This window comes from Macrobrachium nipponense, chromosome 23 (genome assembly GCF_015104395.2).
Source record: "Macrobrachium nipponense isolate FS-2020 chromosome 23, ASM1510439v2, whole genome shotgun sequence".
Taxonomy (NCBI): Eukaryota; Metazoa; Arthropoda; class Malacostraca; order Decapoda; family Palaemonidae; genus Macrobrachium; species Macrobrachium nipponense.
In genome coordinates, this window is record NC_061090.1 from 74743967 (window position 1) to 74768966 (window position 25000).

General features: G+C 35.6%; 1 protein-coding gene across 1 annotated transcript; it reads left to right on the top strand.

The window, feature by feature from the left end:
* The first annotated feature begins 779 nt into the window (after positions 1 to 779).
* Positions 780 to 17435, top strand: LOC135201635 (uncharacterized). Its single transcript, XM_064230708.1, has 6 exons — positions 780 to 845; positions 5629 to 5719; positions 5999 to 6050; positions 11545 to 11639; positions 14294 to 14518; positions 16067 to 17435. Coding segments are annotated over exons 1-6 (624 nt in total). The 5' UTR covers positions 780 to 843; the 3' UTR covers positions 16226 to 17435.
* The last annotated feature ends 7565 nt before the right edge of the window (positions 17436 to 25000 follow it).

A 25000-nucleotide genomic window follows, 5' to 3' on the forward strand; every position in this document is an offset into this window, starting at 1 on the left:
TTATATATATATATATATATATATATATAATTGTATACATGTGTGTTTGTTAAAATTCCAGTCGCGGACCGGTACGGCCGGTTTTTTTGGCAACCATAGCATTGCCAAATGAACGAAGATGGCTAACTTTAACCTTAAATAAAAATGAAACCTATTGAGACTAGGAGCTGCAATTTGGTATGTTGAATGAACGGAGGAAGGATGATCAACATACCAATTTGCAGCCCTCTAGCCTCAGTAGATTTTAAGATATGGTCGGACAGAAAAAGATTCGGCAGACACACAAATAGCTGTCTTGATAGTTTTATTTTACAGAAAACTTAAAGGGTTTACTGAGGTGCCTTAGCCATATTAAAATACTGGAGTTGACAAATTGGTAAGAAACATATGATAAAGAAACACAGAGGAAGAGGGCAGCCGAGATATCATCGCCCTTTTGAATTCGTGGCAGAAGTGTTGAAAAGAAAATACCTGAGGGAAACAGTGTGGGTGGTGGGGATGAACTGGCTTCAAAGGAGAAGTGCTGCTGAGACCCTGAGAAAGAATAAATATGCCAGTGACTATTACTGTTGCCTAGTTTATTCTTCGATGATTGATGTTGCATAGGACCCAACAACTACTTGATGAAATTCTGATTAGTTACCTAATGATAGATATCCGTGAAAATACCATGAACACGAACAAAAAATTCTTATCGAGATATCATGAGCATCAGAAAAATATTATCTGGAGGATCAGTGCGATGGATTTTCCTTATCTACTCTTCGGGCTGAGCCCTTCCAAGCTAACATCATCAGTCGATTCTTCGGTTCGGGGAAAAGAAGAGCACATTCGCCCGGCAAAATGTGAGTACCAAGTATAGCTTTGGCGTATTGGTAGGAGTGATTCAGTGGCAGAACTTGACTGCGCCAAACCAATTTACCAGAGCAATAAAGCAAAACGGATCACCGTCACTGACAACGAAGTTAAAATTTTCCACAGGGTGCCTGTGTTTGTGCGCGCAGTTGGCCGGCGTCTTAGGTACTGGTGGCGTTCTGTTTAAGTGGCTGAAATTATTTATTCAATATACAGTACACAAGTTATCAGATTATTATTAGGGAGACTATAGTAAATCGACAAGTCAATCCTGAGGTGCGTGGAATAGCTTAGATATAAAAGGCTATCAAACTATAACACGGAGGTATCTAAAGAATCATCGGATTGTAAAAGTTATAATTATTGCCTACTATTGCTTTCACAGGCAGTGCAAGCACGTTTTTTGGCAATAACGCTGTAACGAACACTCGTATCAGTACGAGATTTTACTATAGTGTATAACACCCAGTGTCGTAATTTATGAGTATCATGAATCGCTAATTGTAAAGAATAAAGACACTTGTCCCTGTGACAAGAGGCAAAACCTCGATTAGCCAGAAAGAGATACGAATACAACAGTATAAAAAAGCTCCGCCCACCCTCTCCTCAACCTCCATTACCCCTTCCCCACCCCACTCGTGATACGAATGTTCGTTACAGAGTTATTGCCAAAAAACCTGCTTGCACTGTCTGTGAAACCCAGAGTAGATATTCTTAAAGTATCAGAACATGAAAAAGAAGAATTAAAATACTAAACACCTTTGCCAGAGTATAATTTATGGTAGTACGAACGAAATATATATCGGAGTTTTTCAGTGTTTTCATTAACAGCCAGAGTATTGCAGTGAGTTTAAAAACTTAAAAGAGAAAAACTCTTGAAGACCGATGATTAATGAATTTAACATTTCTGATTTTTCCCATTTTGTTACGGAGTTATGTTCTTTCGGTTAACCAAGATCCTGTAACGGATAGTTTCAATGTTACCTCCCTTATTACGGATATATATATATATATATATATATATATATATATATATAGATATATCTATCTATCTATATATATATATATATATATATATATATATATAATAGATATATATCTATATATATATATATATATATATATATATATATATATATATATATATATATATATATATATATATATATATATATATATATATATATATATATATATATATATATATATATATATATATATATATATATATATATATATATATATATATATATATATATATATATATTATATATAGATATATATATATATATATATATATATTATATATATATATATATATATATATATATATATATTATATATATATATATATATATATCTATGTATATAGATAAATATATATATATATATATATATATATATATATATATATATATATATATATATATATATATATATATAAGAATATATATATATATATATATATATATATATATATATATATAATATATATTATATATATATATACATATATATATATATTATATATATAGTATATATATATATATATATTATATATATATATATATATATATATATATATATATATATAAAATTGGCATCATTCTTGAATAATATTTGTGAAAATCATATATTAACATTTGGGCTTAAGAATCAGACTTGAAAAAATCATGATAATTGGTTACTGATCATGTCATTTCTACTTTTGAGGGTAAGTTATGTAATCAATTAGACAGGAGTTAAGGGAAATTCCCTAGAACCCATGAAATTGTTTGCACACGCAGATAGTTTTATGGGTTTTTACGAAAGACTTGGTTGTCTGAAAGTTCTAGTAGTTCCAAACCTCTGTCCAGCTGTGGGCATGTGGATGATACTTTCCTTGTTTCTAAGGAATCGTCACATATGGCTTTGTTCCTTGAATATTCTAATTCTCGTCACCCTAATACTTTTTTTTATATACATATGAAGCAGAACAGAATAATAAGTTGTCATCTTTGGGTGTTTGGATATTAAGAAATAAAGGCACATCTGAAAATCTTGTTTACAAGTAAATGAAAACTAATTCACCACGTGAATTAAATTTATATAACTTCAGATGTGTATTCAGGCTTGTAACATATTCATACAGACAGTGTTTGTCTCCACAATTACTTTACAAAAATCTTATTTTTATCATTTTTTTAATGGGAACTTTCGTCCAAGACCGGTATATGTTGCTTCCAACAAATTTGGAAAGTACATCATACAACATACTTTGCTACACGGTAAGAGAAAAGTTCCACGAGATACATCAATGCAGCTTTCCTCAAATTAGATTTCAAGTTGTTTTACTGGCAGGCCCTCTACTGTTTGATCACTGTTGGGGGAAACAAGTACTTTTCCTGTAGACCTCAGTTGGTTTTGTGTATGTTTACTTGTCCGCAGTGTGTTCTTCGATACGTAGGATCCAATTCTAGTTGGCTCGGACGCATTATTTTGGAACACGGGGTTATGTGCTGTCTAATTTTGGTTTATATTTCATCTCCTTTTTGTACACATGCATCTTTTCATGTTTGTACTTTCAGTTTTTATTACTTCTTCTTTTTATGGTTTGTTAATTTTTGAATGTTTGGCTCCATTTGCATTTTGAGCTCTTTCATCTGTTTTTTTTTTTTTTTTTTTTTTTTTTTTTTGCGCATTTCGTTGAGTTTTAGTTTTGTTTCTTTGGTAATTTCAGCCTGATAATGAGATTGTATACCTCAAAAGATCGCGTAATGAAAAGTTCTACCTGGCATTGGCAATATTATTCAGCTCCAAATTAAGATTTTCAAGTAACCCCCCAATTACTATGATAAAATGATGTGAGTGCACTCGTGTGAAGTATTTGACAGAAAGCTGACCGCGACACGACTTAAGGGCTAAACAGACGATCAATATTACTGACAGTATTTCCTGTACTGTCATTATTACTGTCGGTGTGTCCTTCATACTGACTTAGTGTCAGTACCTCAAAATGGTGGTCCTTGAAATCCAGTTTCTGCTATCAGTATGTGGGTGGGCCTTAAATCAATGATGGTTTGTTCACTGGACTGTCAGTATTGTCAGTATTATCAGAAATCGGAGGAGGTATAATGTCTGACCAGCGAGGGAAACTACTCCTTCGGGAATTTATTTCATTTATTTCAGCTTTCCAAGGATTACCAAAGTTATGGGATGTTCGAAGCGAAAATTATATGAAGAAGAACTAGAAAATGACTGCATATGAGAAGTTATTGGAGGTATATAAATCAATCAAAGATGACGCAACTGTAGAGGATGTAAAAAAGATAAACACATTGAGAAACAACTTTCGGAAGGAGTTGAAAAAAATCAACGACTCTAAAACGAGTAGTGCTAGCACCGATGACAGATATCAACCGTCCTCATGGGTTTTTTATGAGCTTCTATTCTTGAAAAATTTGGAGAAGACTGTGCAGACATAATTTCAATTGAAACAACAGTAGAGGCAATTGTATTTTATTGTTTAAATTATTACATTTTACTCCATAAAAATGAATTGGCTACATTTGCAATAACTATAAGCTAACTAAAGCCTTTTATTGATTTAATGATATTAATATATATAATATATATTATATATATATATATATTATATATATATATTATATATATATATATATATATATATATATATATATATGCGTAAAGGCATTACGCTTACCAATCCATTCTTTGACCCTCATTCTACGTTTGTGTCTTTTCTTTAGCCAAAGAGCCATAATAATTGCATTGAATGTTTTTCTCTTGTTTTTCGTGTCACTTGAAAGCCAAGGGCACAGCCATTCCACGTTGGTACACTGAATTACTGATGGCTCAATCAGTATTAAATAATGGACGTGTGTTCGCTGTACTGATTGAGCCGTCAGTAATTCAGTGTACCGACGTCGAATGGTTGTGCCCTTGACTTTCAAGTGACATGAGAAACAAGAGAAAAACATCCATTGCAATTATTATGGCTCTTTCGCTAAAGAAAAGACGCAAACGTAGAAAGTGGGTCAAGATTGGATTGGTAAGCGTAATATTTTTACGCATTTAAACCTTTTGAATGAAATCAAGACAAACGATATGAATGATTTTCAAAGTTATTCCCGGATGGATGACAAGATTTACAATAAACATTTGGAGATGGTAAGGACATACAGGCTTCTCCAAATTTTTCAAGAATAGAAGCTCATAAGAAACCCATGAGGACGGTTGATATCTGTCTTTCAACTCCATCCGAAAGTTGCTTCTCAATGTATTTATCTTCTTTTTTACATCCTCTACAGTTGCGTCAGCTTTGATTGATTTATATACCTCCAATAACTTCTCACATGCAGCCATTTTCTAGTTCTTCTTCATATAATTTTCGCTTCGAACATCCCATAACCCTTGTAATCCTTGGAGAGCTGAAATAAATTCCCGAAGAAGTAGTTTCCCTTGGTGGTCAGACATTATACCTCCTCCGATTTCTGATAATACTGACAATACTGACAGTCCAGTGAACAAACCATCATTAATTTAAGCCCCACCCACATACTGATAGCAGAAACTGGATTTCAAGGACCACAATTTTCAGGTACTGATACTAAGTCCATATGATGGACACACCGATGGTAATAATGACAGTACAGGAAATATATACTGTTAGTAAGTTTGATCGTCTGTTTAACCCTTTAGGAATACATAGCTTAGAAATAGGTACTTGGTGTCTTTATTTTTAAGTCAGTTGCATGTAGTCTCTTTTTCTAGGATGCAGATTCCTGGCAATGGCGTTTACTCTTTCCAACATGATTCTGCTTGTCTTAAGGCTGGTATATGGACTATCGCTATATTTGGGTTTGTAAGTATTTTTATGTCATTCTTGAACTATAAAACCTAAACATGTATTTCAGCATCACTGTGGAAGTAAATTTTCGACACTGAAAGAACTATAAAAAAAGAAATAGAAAAAAAAAACCTTCTTCAAAGCTAGTTTGTTCAAGCAATTCATGAGCTATTGACTTTTCCAGTGATAAAGTTCTAAGTAATTGCCGAAACATATCTGGTACAGGTGTATTGACTTCTACTCGAGTAGGTTACAGATATTCCACAGATTTCTAAGAATAATTTGTCTCAACAGATCTCCTGGGTTGCATGTATTGGGGTGGCAGCAGGATTGTGCTTCGAGCCTTGTAAGTTTTTCTTTAACTTTAATCTATTATTGTCTAATACGCATTCATATATCATTAACATGTCGGCAACTTATCGCTTATATAACACATGTAAGTTAATTGAGAAATCCCTGGCAAATGCAGAAGTTGCCGAGGTGTGTTTCTAATACGTTTTACTGTAGTATGAACGCACCTTTAAATTTCTTATAATCTTTCCTAAGAGTCGTAGCCTACCAGTTGAGGTTTATTCAAGTCTCCGGCTGGACAGCCATCTAGTCCAAGAGCATTAATTTATATAGTCCAAAACCTGGACATAGCTGGTAACAAGCTGGTTTTTTTCAGGATAGATGCAGGAACATGCACATGACATACTAAAAGTTCCTGGGTATCCCTCTTGTGCAACCATGGAATTCCAAGATGGTGTCCAAAATGTCCGCCATTCCCCTTTTTTGCATAACTTTGCCTGTAGACAAGATACAAACATAAACTTAGTGTCTATCCCTATGTTTTCAGGTACAAGGAATATAACAAAATATGTATTTATAAGATCAACAGCTTGTAAGTAGCATAAGCTAAGATGGTGCCTAATATATGCGCCTTTTTTTAAATACTCTGAGCTTGAAAATATGATACGTGTATATTTTAAAGAGTGAGAAATCCAGAAGATGCATTTACAACATAATATAATTTTTCATACTCAAAATTACCGGTTTGTAATAACTATTGGCATTAGCCTTCGTTACGCACTATTAAATTATGTACTGGAGGAATGACTCATGGCAGAGGCATCACAGACAGTGCTTTAACAAAGTACGCGTACGCACTTCCTCTCTATGCACTGGAACAGTTCACACATATTTACACTGGTTCATAAGAGCAACATGAAGACCTTGGCCAAAGTAGTATGGCAAGAGATAACAAGGATTGCTATGTCTTTGTAGGATGGCTACAAGCTCATCCACCTTTTGCTGGATACGATCCAGATCGTCGGCTGTCCATGTCAACTGGAATTGTCGCTGATGCATATGTGAATTGTGATAATGCTGTAGAGCTTGGTTGGAGGGCAGCATCACAAATGTCAGGGAAGAAGTTTACAGACATCACTCTACACTGCAGTGACAAGGTGAAACCAACCAATGCAAAGGATAGGGCAGTCAAAATCAGGGTCAGCAGGTGGAAGTTAATCCAATTCAATTATTCAAACGGATAATGTGCATCCTGAATAATAGCTCTGAGATGGAAACATTCTTGGCTTATGAACTTGCTCCTCAGCCACCTTCCCTCTTTAAAAATGGTATAATGTCCAAGCCAGCAAAGAAGGTGATGTCCTAAAATTATTTAGCAAGAATGCCAATTTGCCAGAGAATGGACTCTGTCTTGGATGGTGGACATCTGCTTCAGTCAGTTGTTTGGCCACAACCATCTACGTATGCTGGTGTCTGCCAGGCCTATATTTCATATGTCCTCATGCATTATGGAACTCAATCCACAGGCTGTGATACAGTGTCAGGAATTTATTGTCAGGGAAAGTCAAAAGCTTTGAAGATGGTACAAAGGAAAAGTGAATATGGCTCTCTCAATACATTTACGAAGAGTGGACACGCTCATCACGAGGTGAAGCAAGCTGGAGACGACTTAATTCTGCAACTCTATGAGGCCAGCAATTACAGTTCTGTCAACTATTACCGTCATATCACCTACAAGAGAGCTATTGCTCGAAGGTCCTTAAATTCAGAATTCAATTTGGCCAATTTACTGCCAACAAGTGCTGCAGCAAAGCAACACTCATATCGTACATACCTCACAGTACAGAAGTGGATAGGCAACAGTCTGAATCCAACAGAGTGGGGATGTCGATTTCAAAATGGAACACTTGACCCACTAGAAATGGACATTCCAGTTGGGCTCATATGGATGTAAACCAGAGGGATGCAGTAACATGATTTGCAGCTGCAAGAAGCTAGATCTTTTTAGCACATCAATGTGCAGCAAGTTCATCAGCCATTTATGCAATAACACTTATCCACCACTTAATATCAGCGATAAAGAGGAAGAGAAGGCATCATTTTTTGGTGAAACCTCACTGGAAAATTAAAGTATTGCATAAAGGTAGGCTATCTAAGTTGATTGTGCATATTGTATAAGCTGACAAACTTTGGACCCCATAACAATCAAGTTAACCCTCTTACGCCGAAGCCCTAAAAATCAAAATCTCTCCTGTATGCCAGCGCCAGTTTGGAGTGAGCGCCGAAGCGGAAAAAATAATTTTTTCAAAAAATCACAGCGCGCTTAGTTTTGAAGATTAAGAGTTCATTTTTGGCTCATTTTTTTTCCATTGCCTGAAGTTTAGTATGCAATCATCAGAAATGAAAAATAATATCATTATCATATGTAAATAATGCGATATATGGTAGCGAAAAAAAATAAATTCATAGATAATTGTATTCAAATCACGCTGTGCAAAAAACGGTCAAAGCTAACGAGTTACTTTATTTTTCGTTGTATTTTACACTAAATTGCAATTCTTTTGATATATAGTACATAGTAAAACAATAAAAGCAACACCGGAAAAATATTATCACAAAATGATGTACGAATTCGTAACACGCGGACGTAAAAAAATGTTATTTTCAAAAATTCACCGTAATTCTAAATATTGTTCTAGAGACTTCCAATTTGTTTCAAAATTAAGACAAATGATTGAATATTACGATACTGTAAGAGTTTTAGATTAGAATTGCAGATTTCGACCATTTCGGACGAGTTAAATTTGACCGAATGTCGAAATTTTTATATATATATTTCTTTATATGCACATATTTCGGAGATGGAAAAAGCTACAACCTTCAATTATTTTTTATTGTATTTTTCATGAATTTGCGCACATTTTGATATATGAAACTCTATAAAAAGGCTAATATGAAAAGGAGCAAATATTAGGATAATGCGATGTACGTATTTTCGGAGACTTGCGGCCCGCGAAATCGGCGCTCGGAGTGAAGGTATATTTTTCAAAAATTCACCATAAATCACAATATTGTTTTAGAGACTTCAAATTTGCTTCAAAATGAAGAAAAATGACGGAATATTACTAGGCCGTAAGAGTTTTAGCTTACAATTGCGTTTTTCAACTATTTCGGTAGAGTCAAATTTGACCGAACGTGGTTTTTTTTCTATTTATCGTGATTTATATGCAAATATTTCGCAAAAAGAGAAAAGATACAACCTTCAATCATTTTTAGTTGTATTCTACATGAAATTGCGCACATTTTCATATATAAAACTTTATGTAACAGCTAATTTTAAATGGTGCAAACATTTCGACAATCGCACAAAAAATTCTGATTTTTTCGGAAGAGTTACCGCGCGAACGTAAGGAAAATGTTTTTTTTTTTTTTCATAAATTCACCATAAATCGAAAATATTGTGCTAGAGACTTCCAAGACGTTTGCAAAATGAAGTAAATGATTGAAGAATATTAGAATATAAGAGTTTTAGCTTACAATTGCGTTTTCGACCATTTCGGTAGAGTCAAAGTTGACCGAAAGTTGAAATTTTTGCACTTAACGTTATTTATATGAAAATATTTCGAAACTGATAAAAGCTACAACCATGGGTTGTTTTTTGTTGTATTGTGCATGAAATTGCGCACATTTCCATATATAAAACTTTATGTAACGGCAAATTTAAAAGGGTGCAAACATTACGACAATCGCACAAAAAAATTTATCGGAAGAGTTATCGCACGAACGTAAGGAAAAAGTTTTTTCATAAATTCACCATAAATCGAAATATTGTGCTAGAGACGTCCAATTTGTTGCAAAATGAAGGCAAAGATTGAATATTACTAGATTTTATAATATAAGAATTTTAGCTTACAATTGCGTTTCTCGACCATTTCTGTAGAGTCAAAGTTGACTGAAGGTTGAAATTTTTGCACTTATCGTTATTTATATGAAAATATTTCAAAACTGATAAAAGCTACAATCATGAGTATTTTTTTGTTGTATTTTAAATGAAATTGCGCACATTTTCATATATAATACTTCATGTAAAGGATAATTTAAAATGGTGCAAAAATTATGTCAAAGTGACGAAATAATTTCCGAGATGTGTCACTGATACTTTTTAGTGTGATAAGAAAGAAATTCGCGCTTGCGCGCCTGCGTAGCGATTGTAAACAAAACAACGCCTTGATCCGTGAACTCCCAGCATCTCCCAAGGCGCGTGATACAAAAGTTTGGTGAGCATGTTTTTGGCACTATTTGACACCATCTTGATTTTAGCAGATGAAAGTTCCTGATCTTCTAGATATACATTTTATGTGATTGCTTGCACCAGTAAACATGTGTAGACACCAAAACTAAGCTTATACCTTGTCAGGAAGCAAAGATTTGCTTAAATTAAAAAAATGGTGGCCATTTTGGACTTCATCTTGCTTTATGTTAATCATAAGCAGTCGAACTCCTAGTTATATAGTTCTTTTAAAATTCCTTGTACCTAAAAGTGTAAGAAGAGGCACTAACTTTGTGTTTGTATGTTGTCTGCAAGCAAAGTTATGCTAAAAATGGGAAAATGACGGCCATTTTTGGACGCCATCCTGGATTTCAAAGGTTGCATGCGAGAGATTACTGGGGACTTTAGTATGTGATTCCACACATAGTTATGCCCCTATAATGCAAAAATCAGCTTGTTACCAGCCATGTCCAGGTTATAGCTAGTACTCTTAGGCTAATCTGTACTCAAGAAAAAACTCCACTGGCTAGAACTTTTGGTATCATGCTGATCTCGTGATCTTGTGGGCCAGCATTCGCCCTCTGTCAGGGGCGAATGATTGAGGCTGTCTACCAGTGGTTGCCACCATGGATGACAGACAACATAGTGGGAAATCGGAGTTACTCGGCTGACGTCCACACGAGAAGCAATAGCTTAGGGGAAAACTGAAACTGACGATTTTGACTATTGACTTAAGGGCTTCAGCCAACACAAACTTGGATAAAAAGAGGAGAGCTATAAGCAGATTAAAGTTTTCAGCATTAGTAGATCTTGCAACAGACGCCAGGAATAATAGATTACGCCTACTATGTGGCATAGCCAGCAAACCGTCCTTTGAGGATTTTCGCGTCTTTTTATAATATTTTCTCTCAGAATTTGTTTCGCTCCGTTCCTCATCTCTCATTAAATATTTCTTTCGTCTTTCGTCTAGGCTGCCTGCTCGTCCTCCTCTTGTATGACTGAATGAAGTGAACGTTATTGTAAGACATTTTCATTTTCATTATTTTCATTTTACATGGGGTCTTGACCCTCATTGTGTCCCATTAACTCTCTCACCACACTCTAAAGGCCAATTGCAAGGTTCTCTGTTATCGTTTCCTTTTTTTCTGTTTCTTCGTTATTAAGAATCACTGGAAGATGTGGGTAATATAAAAGTGGAATTCATAAACACTTTGAATGATGACTAGCCTTGATAAGAAGAACATTAAAGAGATAATTCTCTTGTTTTTTTTTCCATCAGATGCAAGTCTAACAACTATGTTCATCGGGTTCCTGCTAGTTCTAGTGAACGTCTCCTACATCTTCTTGACATTGGCAATTACATCCATCTTATCGGTGAGTCTCATCATAAATTCGTTATCGGTTTCTGTAAAGGATGGTTGATACCGCGGATTACATCAAAAACTGCCGAGACAGATTAGCAAATGTTAGTATACTTTAGGTTCCCTGGCATGGAATCTTACCTCATAGCACATCAGAGACCCTCCCGTCAAGAACAGTTAGAAGTTTCTTCATATCGTCTTGTAAGAATTCATGAAATCAATAGGAGTACTGATAAAGATATTCATTAAGTTAATGTCCGTGAAATAGGAGTCATGGCAATCTTCCATCGTCCTGGTTGTTTAGGACACAAAGTTCCTTGATACCAAACAACCCTGTGAGCATGAAAGCAGATTTCGTGCTTATGTAAAGAAATATGTTACACCCTCAGAGAGGATGCGATATGTAAAATTTACCCGATCGAAAATGATAACTGAAAAATGGCAACTGCAAAATGGTAACATGACTCGAGCAGCAAGGCACATGTGACCTCTCTCTCTCTCTCTCTCTCTCTCTCTCTCTCTCTCTTACTCGTAACTCACAAACCAAATCTACCAACCAGGTGGTCAAATTAGACTCACAATGTACCAAAATAAACTTTATTTACTAAAGGACAAAAGTACTAAGTGAATAAGTCAAATTGTCATAGAACAAAATTATTAACTGAATAAATCAAAATCTGAAACTTTAGTTTCAAAACATAACCCTGTGAAAACTCCAAACAATGCACCATTGTAAAAAGGTATTATCATTCAAACAGGAAACCCAATTAACCCTAGGGATCGGACTAACCCTGTCCACCTCTTTCTCTACAATAACTTGACATCAGTTATAAGATAGGCAATCAAAAGTCATTATTGTCTCCCATACCAACACCGTTACCAGTATCGTCTGTTAAAAAAAAGGAAAGGAATCCACCATTAATAAATTATAAACAAAAAATGAAAATAATATGAACCAGTACTCCTGAAACAATAGTCATGTGAAAGAGGACATCTCTGAGACAAAGTTACTCTTGGGCATAAAAGTATGCCTGCCCATTTCAGCACTAATCACACACAACAAAATTAGACATGGCCGTTCTAAAAACGAAGCTGCTTCTAAGTGCCCAGTTATCTTACTCTCCCATTATGTAGGGGAATAGTCCGTAGGTATGAAATCTAACTAAAACCAGATGTGTCTACATTTCAAGACCTCGCTTGCCTCCGTGGGAGTCAAATGATGACAATTACAAAAATGTTCAAGGTGACATTAAGCATCAGATCTCGTTACGAAGAAATTCCTCTTTCGTCCGATGTCACCATTTCAAAGAGTATATAATGTCAACAGATTACAAGTTACCGAATGACATTCACAATGGTGTTCATATTATATTCTCAATACTCCAAATACATAGTTCCCTAGTCTTAGTCTACGCCCGAGAATGTTTCCTTAAAAAGTTTACATAGAGATTAAAAATATATTAATCACTATTCCTCACAACTGACAGACAATAAATAGGCTGGAAAATTAATGAAACTAAATAAGAAAAAAAAAGAGAGTTATTTATAAGCATTTAAAAGTCAGAATGGATCTAAACATACTTCCGTCGTCTTCTAGACATACGTCCGTCTTAGTAAGCCTCCGTCAGCTGCTTTTGCCTTTAATATCTCATTTCACAGTTGCCCTTGGCAGGTATTTGCAGCCCTCCATATTTACCAAGACTTAGGACAGGTACTGAGTTCCGATGGGTTTCCCCTTCACGCCCCGAAGACCTGAGTGGTTAGTTTATCTAGATATGAGGCCAGACTTTTCACAAATTACAAAAATTACAATACATGTGCATTTGAACAATGATTGACGGAATGTTTGATGCAATACAACAAGTGTCGCCCCAGGTCCCTAGCCTCCCTTCTTTCTGCATATGACTTCTCAACTTGCCCGTTTTGCCCTCCTATCTCTCCCCCCCCCCCCCCCCGCGCCCCCCACCCCCTATGTTTCTAATTTCTTGGACCCTGTGGCAGTCCACGAATAAAACTCAGTAAAACTCAGTATTTTGCTTCAGCATCTATATTATATATGAAGCGATAAGCTGGTCTACGAACTGATATTCTATTTCCTTTTGTTTGCGATTCTTTGAAATATGAACAGAATAGTTCCCTAAATTATTTACTAATAGAACCTTCTGTACAGAAATATGTAGTCGTTGATGCTTTCGAAGTTTCTTGCTGTACTTTAGGGTCTAAATTTCATGATTCTTTTTTCTTAGATACTTTAATTTTTATTATACAAGCAAAGGTTCATGCAGGCTGATACGTGTTCCGAAACAGTTTCTCGACAGTATAACAGAATCTAATCAATATACTTTGCCATAATAGAAGTGTTGATTGATTAAAAGAAAAAAAAAAAACGCTTTCGCCGATACGCATTTAAGAAATCCTACGTTTTGGATTTAGGTAGACTAAACTAAGATCGAATCGAACGAAGGAAACACCCTTCAAGGTAAGTGTTGATACATGAACGTAGCAGTGAAAATGTATGAATTAAAGACTTGGTATACATTAGAAAGATAATGATGAATATGTTTGTTGCTTTGGACTGCAGTTTATGAAATTACTGAAGTTCATATATTAAAGCTTGTTCTTTTACGCAAGTTCTTTTTTTATCCTAGTTTTCTCTCCTTCGTTTAGTATGGCGACGGCTCGTCTCACGAAGACCTGAAGAACCTTCAACGCGCGACCTTCAGGTTAATGGCTGCCACTCTCGTAGGGATTGGTGTCAGCGTCGCTACCATTATTAACTTCACAGTCTATTATTACCGTTATTATGATTCCCCTTTTGTCGCACTGGGAAGCAGCTTCTCATTTATTTGGCTATTAATTCTAGGTCCCTTGACTCAACGATATCACAATAAAGTAAGTAATATATGACTTTCGTCAGATCTCCTTATGATTATATTGGAATATTGGAGGCTGTTTATCAGTTTCTCGTTGGACGAGTGGTTTTCGCTCTCGGCTGCCAACGCGGAATCAGAGGAATTCATTTCTGGTGATAGAAATTCATTTCTCGGTCTAATGTGGTTCGGATCCCACAATAAGCTGTAGGTCCCGTTGCTAGGTGACCAACTGGTTCCTAGCCACGTAAAAATATCTAATCCTTCGGGCCAGCCCTAGGAGAGCTGTTAATCAGCTCAGTGGTCTGGTAAAACTAAGATATACTTAACTTGGAGGCTGTGTAATCACTCGCAAGAGATTTTTTCAGTTGCTAATGACCACACACACACAAATTGGATACTTCCAAAAACTGCCTCTCTCTCTCTCTCTCTCTCCCTTCTTCAGCACATAGCTCATATTCTCCTATTTGGTTATCACCACTACAGATGTAAATAAAGTACCATCTTATTGGTCTGGTCCCGTTTAATTCGGTATTTAGATAATCCAGACGGAATAAGAATTTTCTGATGCAATTTCAATGACAAAATGTAAAAAAAATATTTTTTAGAATGAGGTGAAATTGTGAAATTTATTATAACACGGTACATTAATAATAGTCACTCACTGGCAATATAGTATACCAGCACGCTATCCTGAAACATACTAATTAAAAATAAAAGAGAAAAGTACTCAATCAAACCCATATTCAGACTAGATATTGAATACAAAAAGATACATTCTTTGTTTTAATTGGAAATTAAGCAGTAGCACTCTGTATGTAGGATAAAGGCGTTTGAAGGTAACTGTTCTTTAAAATCTATGAACTCACCATACATATGGTGTTTTGATATAATGTATCCTAACAAATGATGAAAGAAAACTACTGAATTACCCTTAAGCAGAAAAAAGTATTTATTTTAAAAGACATTTACGACCTCGTACATCTTGTGTACAACATTACAACGCGCAGAGAGTGAGCTTAAAGGAAGTGTAAATTAGGAAAACTGTAGTGTAGGTTACACCAGAAACTGCAAAATGAGCAAACAAAATCACAAAGAAAGGAAATGGTTTGTTTGCATAGAATCACATTGTCCTGCTGATGACCTCACACAGTTGGTAGGGTACCAGCGAGAGAGAGAGAGAGAGAGAGAGAGAGAGAGAGAGAGAGAGATTTTAGCGAGTTTTCAACCATCAAATAATGTTTCAATCCCACAGAAAGACAGACAGACGGGTTGATGACCATGAAATGTATTTCTCAGACTTGCAATCGCAGAAAACGCTCTCAGTTTGTAACTTTAAAATTCGTTTCAGAATCTATTGCATTAATTCCGTAACGTTCGGTATTATTATAATCCGGCCTATGCTAGTCTATTTATCTTTTGTCAAGCCTATGAGCTTACATGCTGAGGACTTTCAGGAAATCTGAAATATTCTGTTGTCCATGAAATCAGCTCTTATTTTTCATTCAATAGTTCATTTTTATATGTTGGTCTTTGTGTAAAATGATGCTATTATCCCTAAAACCAACAGTGGAATGCCTTCCTGAAATTTGGCGCGGGTCCAGTTGTCCAAGGATTCCCGCAACCACAGGCAGCTGCTTACCCAGTGACATCACTTGAAATGCCCCAGCAACAGGCAACAACAGGTACCGGAAGTCCCGGGCAAGCTGAATTGAGAACTGGATACTAATCAGGATATGTATCCAGAGTAGCGTCAGCTGCACACGACTTCGTCTTCTTCCAAGGACCAGAAATATCATGAGGCCAAAATTGCAGTTACACTTTACTCCACAGATGCTTTTTCAAAACTAATCGTTTTTAAAAATTATATAGTTTCTGGATTATATGCAACTGTATCAATAGTTCCCATGTGATTTTAAATACATTTATAATTGCAAGATAATGTGGCAAATAGCTCTGATCTGTTCTGTTACATCTCCCTGAAATCTTCTAGCATCCTGAAGTCAAGCTTGGCGCTGAGTAAACATTTTTCCTATGCAAGTGCAAAGCTGACGTAACACATGTTCTTTAAGATAATGCAGCATAAGTATAAACAAGCAAAATTTCAATAGTGTTCTTATATTGAAGGAAACATGTAGCTTTGTACATTGCTTTGTCTCAAGATGAAATATAGTATCAAAGAACTTTCTGGTGGCACAGGGCCGTGAAATCAAGCTTTTGGTGTCAAAAGATCAAACATGAATACCATGTACATTGAGAAGTGTTCAAAATTTAGCCAGGGAAAGGCAGCTTACTGTTCAACCCTTTTGATGTGTGGAGTAACTTACTTGTTAGTCATTCAGATCGATCTAGTTCATGTGTAAACTGATAAAGTAGATACCGATGTATAGTTTATTATTATGTGTGAACTCCAGATATTTTGGAAAGATTTACTAGCAACTACTCGGTAAGTAATCCTATTTTAAGTTGTTGGGTATTTAAATAGTATATCCGAGTAATGATTAAGCAGCATTCATTCAACTTGTATGTTTTCTTTGCACCAAATCTTTGTCGTTCTTGCGTGTTTGGAACTGCTCAGTAGAACGTTTGTTCGACAATTAAACGTTTGACATATCTGGGGTAATTTTCAATCGCTGTGTTTTGTCATTTTGCTTATTGATGTTTCTTATATTTGTAATCATCTTTTGTGGGGATGTACTGAGCTATTGCAATAATTTTTATAAAGCATATTTCAGTTAATAAATACTAGTTGGTATCAAATTATAAAGCTTAACAAGCCAAGACAGTGATGAAGAAAGTATATCTACTTATCAAAACTCATTCAACTTATTATAAGCATCAGTAAGCTCAGTTATATATATTACATAATTTTTGTTGGTGTATACCGTTGATGTCAGGAGATTTTAAGACCTTATTTTTCAATAAATGTTTATCTCTTTTGGAGTTGGATAACTTATAGAATAAGTAATACCAAGGACATTCGTTTTCTTGGAGACGAAATGGAATTTTGTTATAGACGCATATAGAGATATTCCAGTCTGCCTTGTCATTTGCAGCCAAATGGGAGGCATAGTGGACCCAATCAATATTAAAATAAGCGGTCTATTGTCACCTTTCTGGACTTTATCCTTCCTGCCTGGAATCTAAGAAAGAAAGCAGGATAAACGAGAGGGGCTTCAGCTTAAGGCTTAGTTCCTCATACTTTGCTTTTCCCGGATCCTTAATAGTCTCTGCTCATCTGGATTCGTAGAACCTTAATTTCAGGAAGCAGGGGTAATTCCAGCTCCTCCTCCTCAATTTAGTTTTTCCTTGCCTTCTTGGCTAGTGACAGTAAATGTAAGCACAATATATATATATATATATATATATATATATATATATATATATATATATATATATATATATATTATATTATATATTACAGTTATTAGTTGCTGAACGTTAATGTAAGAGAAAATTTAAGACCTTGTTAATAGAGGTATATAAACTTAAATTAAGCAAGATATGAACAGGTAAAAAAAATCTAAGGTCGCCATTAAAGTTATACTCTATTTCTTGGCACTAATTTATTTCCACTCATTGTGCAAACTTAAGAGGGAGAATTATTTATGAACTTCACTTGAAATAAAAGAATGTATATGTAAGAACCTTATGCAAGGGGCCACTAGAGCCAACTGACACTCAATATCTAACAGCAACAGAATAAATATGACATAATCTCTGGTAGATCTTGGTTCACGAGAACATGCACTCATTAATATGACACTAAAATCACAATCCTTCCAGAGGATGTCATAGACTTCTATGTCTTTATAATTGTGATAAGTCATACCATGGATTCACGGGAAGATCTCTCTAAGAAAGATTAACTCAACATAAGTGCTCAGTTAGATGTGGGCAACCTAGTTTGGTAATTTTCCGTCATATAAGTAACACGAACCATACCATGGATTGGAACTCATCCCAAATTTTATACAAAAGCAGCTTTTTATACAATTGTCATATGGTAGAATCTTCACTGAGAGGAACAACAAGATAATAAGATCAACCTTTCCAGTGGAGCATGGGACTCTAACCATATAGACAATATCTTTCTTAAGGCAATGATTAAGCGGATTAAGACAATTGACAGAACCATCGTTGGCTTTGCGCTGACGTCAGACATCACCTAAGGGCATATCTTCCACTAGATATTTCGCAAATGTAACTTCTTTTGTCATTCACTACTAGGTAAGGTCGGGAGGGAGTCCACCGAAATAGAGCCCTTTAGCTATCAACCAGAGTGTTTTAATGGGCATTTCATAATTGAGACATATCCTGTATTAACAGAAAAATGTATTTACATATATATATATATATATATATATATATATATATATATATATATAATATATTATATATATACAGTTATAGTTTACGTTTATTCAATATCTTATTTATGTACAAAGCAGACATACATTATGGATGATGTAGGATTCACAATGAACCTAGGTTTAGCCCAAAGACTGGATTATTCGGACTACAAAATCTTTTGGTAACAACTTTAATGCATACCATTATATGGCTTGTCAAAGAAAAATCTGATGATTAGTAACAAGTATAATTCGAATGGCCAATTGTTGTAACCTATTATTTATAAATTCTAGAACGTCAAAAAGAGAGAATTTCATATACTACAACAAATAAACTTCCATACTTGATTTTCATATACTACAATAAATAAACTTCCATACTTGAAACAAAGCACCTCAGTGGCGTGATCGGTATGGTCTTGTCCTGACACCTCGGTGGCTGCGAGTTCGATTCTCGGGCATTCTATTGAGGGGTGAAGAGATGTGTATTTCTGGTGATAGAAGTTCACTCTCGACGTGGTTCGGAAGTCACGTAAAGCCGTTGGTCCCGTTGCTGAATAACCACTGGTTCCATGCAACGTAAAAACACCATAAGAACAAACATATTTGAAACAGTGCACATGAGTCGGTTCTAAGAGAATTTTAGTTTCCAATGGCACCACGCTGATAATACTATAGGCAAGGGATAAATTATTATCATCATCATGACTGGAAAGAGCAGATGTATAAATGTGACAGTGGTTAAAAAGAAGGGTGATTAACAAAATTCTATATCATTTTGCAATCTAATAACTTTACCTGTTCCCGTTCAAATGACTTCAAATTTTAACAGCATGTGTAGAAACCGGTCAAAATTTGTTTATTGTTTGATGTCTCTATCTTTACAGGTATAGAAAGGCCATTCACTGGAAGAGAAAAGCCGTTTTGTGTGCTGGAGTATGCTCAAACACGGTCGAACAAGAATGTGCAGCATGCATTGAGAGAGTTCTCTAAAAAGGTCACCAACAGGAATGCAGATTTCGACATGGCACAAAAAATTAAAAAAGGAAGAATGTCTGTTTAGGACAAAAGGATCTAGACGACCACAAACACCAGAGGAGACGGTCGAGCAGGTTAGCCAAAAACTCTTGCAAAGCCATAAGAAGTCCATAAGAAGAACAAGTCTGAAAACCCAGATTCCTGCAACGACAGTTTGGAGGAAACGCTTTCCTATGAAACCCTACACGCTGCAGCTCGTTCAGGCCATAACGGTAGATGACAAGCCGTGTCCTTATCTGGATTTCCGTTGGTGACTTTTTAGAGAACTCTCTCACAAATACAAGCAGCACATTCCTGTTCGGCTGTGTTCGAGCTTACTCAAACACACAAAATGCCTTTTCTTTTCCAGTGAATGGCATTTCTATACCTGTAAAGATAAAGACATAATAAATTAAACATAAATTTTGACCTGTTTCTTCACATGCGGGTAATATTTAAAGACATCTGAATGGGAACTGCCAAAGTTGTTAGATTGAGAAATAATATCAAATTTTTTGAAACACCCTACTTATATGAGTTAAAGTATATGAAATACGATACAGAATCCGAAAATAAGCAAACATAGGCCCCCTGCACTCAAAAGATAATGCGCCTGGGTAGCGTAAATGTTTGCTGACTGCACTCTTAGCTGACAGCTGGGGGACCAAAGCTACTTCCCATAGAAAACGGTTATTCGGTTAAGGTTAACTTAGATTTGATATGTTCATGTGTGTTCAGAATTCACAAAAAAATAATCTAAAATTAAGAAATAACCTAGAATGAAAGGAGAGTACCACATGTTCAGAAGCGGATATAATAGCTGTCATCATCCCTGGAAAGAAAGGCATCTTGGTCATATCTTCTCTTCTTTGCATTTCAGTCATTTGAAACTGAACTCGTATGATTGCCCAAGATTGCGTTTCTGTGCCAAACTGTTTACATACGATTGTCTGTGATCTCATTGTCTCGAAAGTGACGGTACTCTATGCTTTCGGGAGTATTTTGTAATCATTACTTTCACTTTAAGAGATCTTACTGTCCGAGACCAAGCAGTGTTAATAATTGTAATCTCACTCTCTTTCTCTCTTGTTTTGTAAAAGAATTTAATAAGATTATTTTGCAGACCTCGCTCCCAAAATGCTTTGACGTCACAGCCACTTTAGGGCTAGATGCGCATTCAGTAGTTCCTATCCCAACAGAGAAATTTTATTATTCTGATAGTAGAGACAATTTACATTGGTTGTGATTCTAGGGGCCGTTCGAGCTGGCTCATATCTCTCTCTCTCTCTCTCTCTCTCTCTCTCTCCTCTCTCTCTCTCTCTCTTTCCCGACTGAGGGGATTATAATTTCTACAGTAACGTACAGAATTGTATCAGTCACTCGATTTTTTTCTTTCTTTCTTTACGTTATATGTGGAATCTGGACAGAAACTGTACAAGTGTGACTTTAGAAAACTATTTGAAGTGCTTATTCCTTCTCCTGCTGGTGGGGAGTATATTGTCCGATTCTTGTTGGACGTTCAAGGTCGTCTTAAACTGTCCTTCTTGTTTAAGATGACCGTGTATACAAAAGAAACGAACGCTGGCCCGAACGCACGCGGGGAATGCCCGGACGCATACAAAAAGTCTGTTGTGACTGCGTATGTCAACAGAGCCTTCACACACAGCTCATCATGGAGAGACATTCATAACGAACTCGATCGAATTCGCCAACTGCTGACAAACAACGGTTATGCAGATCAAATGATTAAAACAGCAATAAAAAAGAAAATGGACGAATATTACCAGTCCAACACGATAACGAAAAACAAGAACTTGATTATTTACCAATGTGTATATTATGGGTCTGCATACAAGGAGGATTGCTGCACACTACGTGGGATAGTAAACAGAGGCGTAACCCCAAAAGCCCCTTACCACAAAATAAGCCTCAGGATATATAGTAAGCCCAACCTTGTAGCAGCCCTAATAATGAAGAACAGCACCACTCCAGGGTGTCCGAAGGAGATGCACATGAACGTAGTTTACAAATTCACTTGTCCAGAAGAGATGTCAATCTCACAGCCAAAACTACATCGGGCACACTACAACGACCCTTCGGTGACGTCTTCTGGCTCATAGAAATCAAGGGGCCATCCATCAACATTATATAGATGTTCACGACAGGAAGCCATCTCTACAAAAGCTTACAGAAGGCACCCAGGCACAGAGAAGACAACTATGGTCGCCTCTTAATAACCAAAGCGGGAAGCATCGCTATTCAGAAACCGACCTTGAACGTCCAACAAGAATCAGATCACATACTCCCCACCAACAGGAGAAGGAATACACGAGCCAACAGGGACCAGACAGCACGCCCCAACCCACCGAGAACATTGCGTCCCTTAGAAGACATGAGAGGACCCAGCGAAAGCCAATAACACACACACACACACACACACACACACACACACACATATATATATATATATATATATATATATATATATATATATATATATATAATGACCAAAGTTTCAGCCACAACGGAAAATTGAAACACTGGAGATGCTAAAGGCTGTATTTTTATACTACCACATTCCTTCTTCGATGAAGAGGATGCTCGTGAAACCTCTTCGTGGTGCGGTATTATGCAAACATAGACGAAACTCCTCGATGAAAAGGAACTGTGCGGGAGGGTTGGTACGCCAGAGGTGGTAAACAAGCATCTCGGTCGAGTTGGCATGCGCTGTTCTACTTTTATCCCACTTAATATATATATATGGTATTAATACAGAAGCAGTCTGTATGGACTCCAAGGAACATAACCGCGGATACGACATCCACTAGAGATTGGGGCGTCCAATGTATTTTGCAGTGTTTAGTACTGGCCCCTGAGGGCTAATTACAGTCGTCCGAATAAATATTACTTAAAATTCTTGTTCATGAGGTAAAACTGCAAAGAAAAACCAACACCAACAGTTGAAACTGGGGATACGAATATATAAATGATCAACAAATACAGAATAAAGGTTTATTTACAAGCTTACTAACAAAGATAAATGCAGAATGGTTTCTCCTATTTACATAACAAAAGTAAAATCTTACGCTGCATGAACTGGGGAAACAGTGAGGTAATGAAAATACTTGCTAGCAAGTTTAGCAGCTGTAGGAAATCAATCCTCGAAGCGACGGCTTCATAAAGAACTATACTTCGGACGTCTGTTTGACACCGTACTGCAGAAAACAAAGTCTATTCTTGATACTCGAAGGGCAGGAGCTCCTTGAAACCTCATGTAGAACGTTTCTTCTCTGAAGGCTTGCTTAACCCTTAAACGCCGAAGGGGTATATTAAAAATCGTCTTCCGTGTGCCGAGGCGGTCTCGGAGTGAGCGCCGAAGTGGAAAAAATATTTTTTTCAAAAAATCACAGCGCGCTTAGTTTTCAAGATTAAGAGTTCATTTTTGGCTCCTTTTTTTTCATTGCCTGAAGTTTAGTATGCAACCATCAAAAATGAAAAAAAATTATCATTTTCATATATAAATAATGCGATATATGATAGCGCGAAAACAAAATTTCATATATAATTGTATTCAAATCGCGCTATGCGCAAATCGGTTAAAGGTAACGAGTTAACTTTTTTTCGTTGTAATGTACACTAAATTGTAATCATTTTGGTATATAACACATTGTAAAACGATAAAAGCGACACAGAGAAAATATTATCACAAAATAATGCATGAATTCGTAACGCGCGGACGTAAACAAACATTTTTTTCAAAAATTCACCTTAAATCTAAATATTGTCCTAAAGACTTCCAATTTCTTTCAAAATGAAGACAAATGATTGAATATTACTATACTGTAAGAATATTAGCTTACAATTGCAGTTTTAGACCATATCTAACGAGTTAAAGTTGACCAAATGTCGAATTTTTTTATATATTTTTATTTATATGCAATTATTTCGGAAATTAGAAAAGCTACAACCTTCAATTGTTTTTTCGTTTTATTCTACATGAAATTGCGCACATTTTCATATATAAAACTCTATGAAATGCCTAATATGAAACAGAGCAAATATTCCGAGAATGTTATGTACGCATTTCGGAGATTTGTGGCGGAGAATCCGTGCTCGCAGGGAAGGAAAGTTCTTTTTTTAATTCACCATAAATCTATATATATTGTGCTAGAGACTTCGAATTTGTTTCAAGATGAAGATAAATGACTGAATATTACTAGACTGTAAGATTTTTAGCTTACAATTGCGTTTTTCGACCATTTTGGTAGAGTCAAAGTTAACCGAACGTGGTTTTTTTTCTATTTATCGTGATTTATATGCAAATATTTTAAAAATGAGAAAAGCTACAACCTTCAATTATTTTTTTTTATTCTAGTATAAATTGCGCACATTTTCATAAATAAAACTTTATGTAACGGCTAATTTAAAATGGTGCAAACATTACCACAATCGCACGTATGATTTTTTCGGAAGAGTTACCTCGCGGACGTAAAGAAAATGTTATTTTTTTCATAAATTCACCATAAATCGAAATATTGTGCTAGAGACTTCCAATTTGTTGCAAAATGAAGGTAAATGATTGAATATTACTAAAATATAAGAGTTTTAGCTTACAACTGCGTTTTTTGACCATTTCGGTAGTCAAAGTTGACCAAAGGTTGAAAATTTGTCACTTATCATTTTTTATATGAAAATATTTCAAAACTGATAAAAGCTACAACCATGGGTTGTTTTTAGTTGTATTTTGCATGAAATTGCGCACATTTCCATATATAAAACTTTATGTAACAGCTAATTTTAAAATGGTGCAAACATTACCACAATCGCATGTATGATTTTTTTTCGGAAGAGTAACTGCGTGGACGTTAGGAAAAAGTTTTTTCATAAATTTACCATAAATCAAAATATTGTGGTAGAGACTTCCAATTTGTTGCAAAATGAAGGTAAATGATTGAATATTACTAAAATATAAGAGTTTTAGCTTACAATTGCGTTTTTCGACCGTTTCGGTAGTCATAGTTGACCAAAGGTTGAAATTTTGGCACTTATCGTTATTTATATGGAAATATCTCAAAACTGATAAAAGCTACAATCATGAGTATTTTTTTTTTTGTATTCTACATAAAAATTCGCAC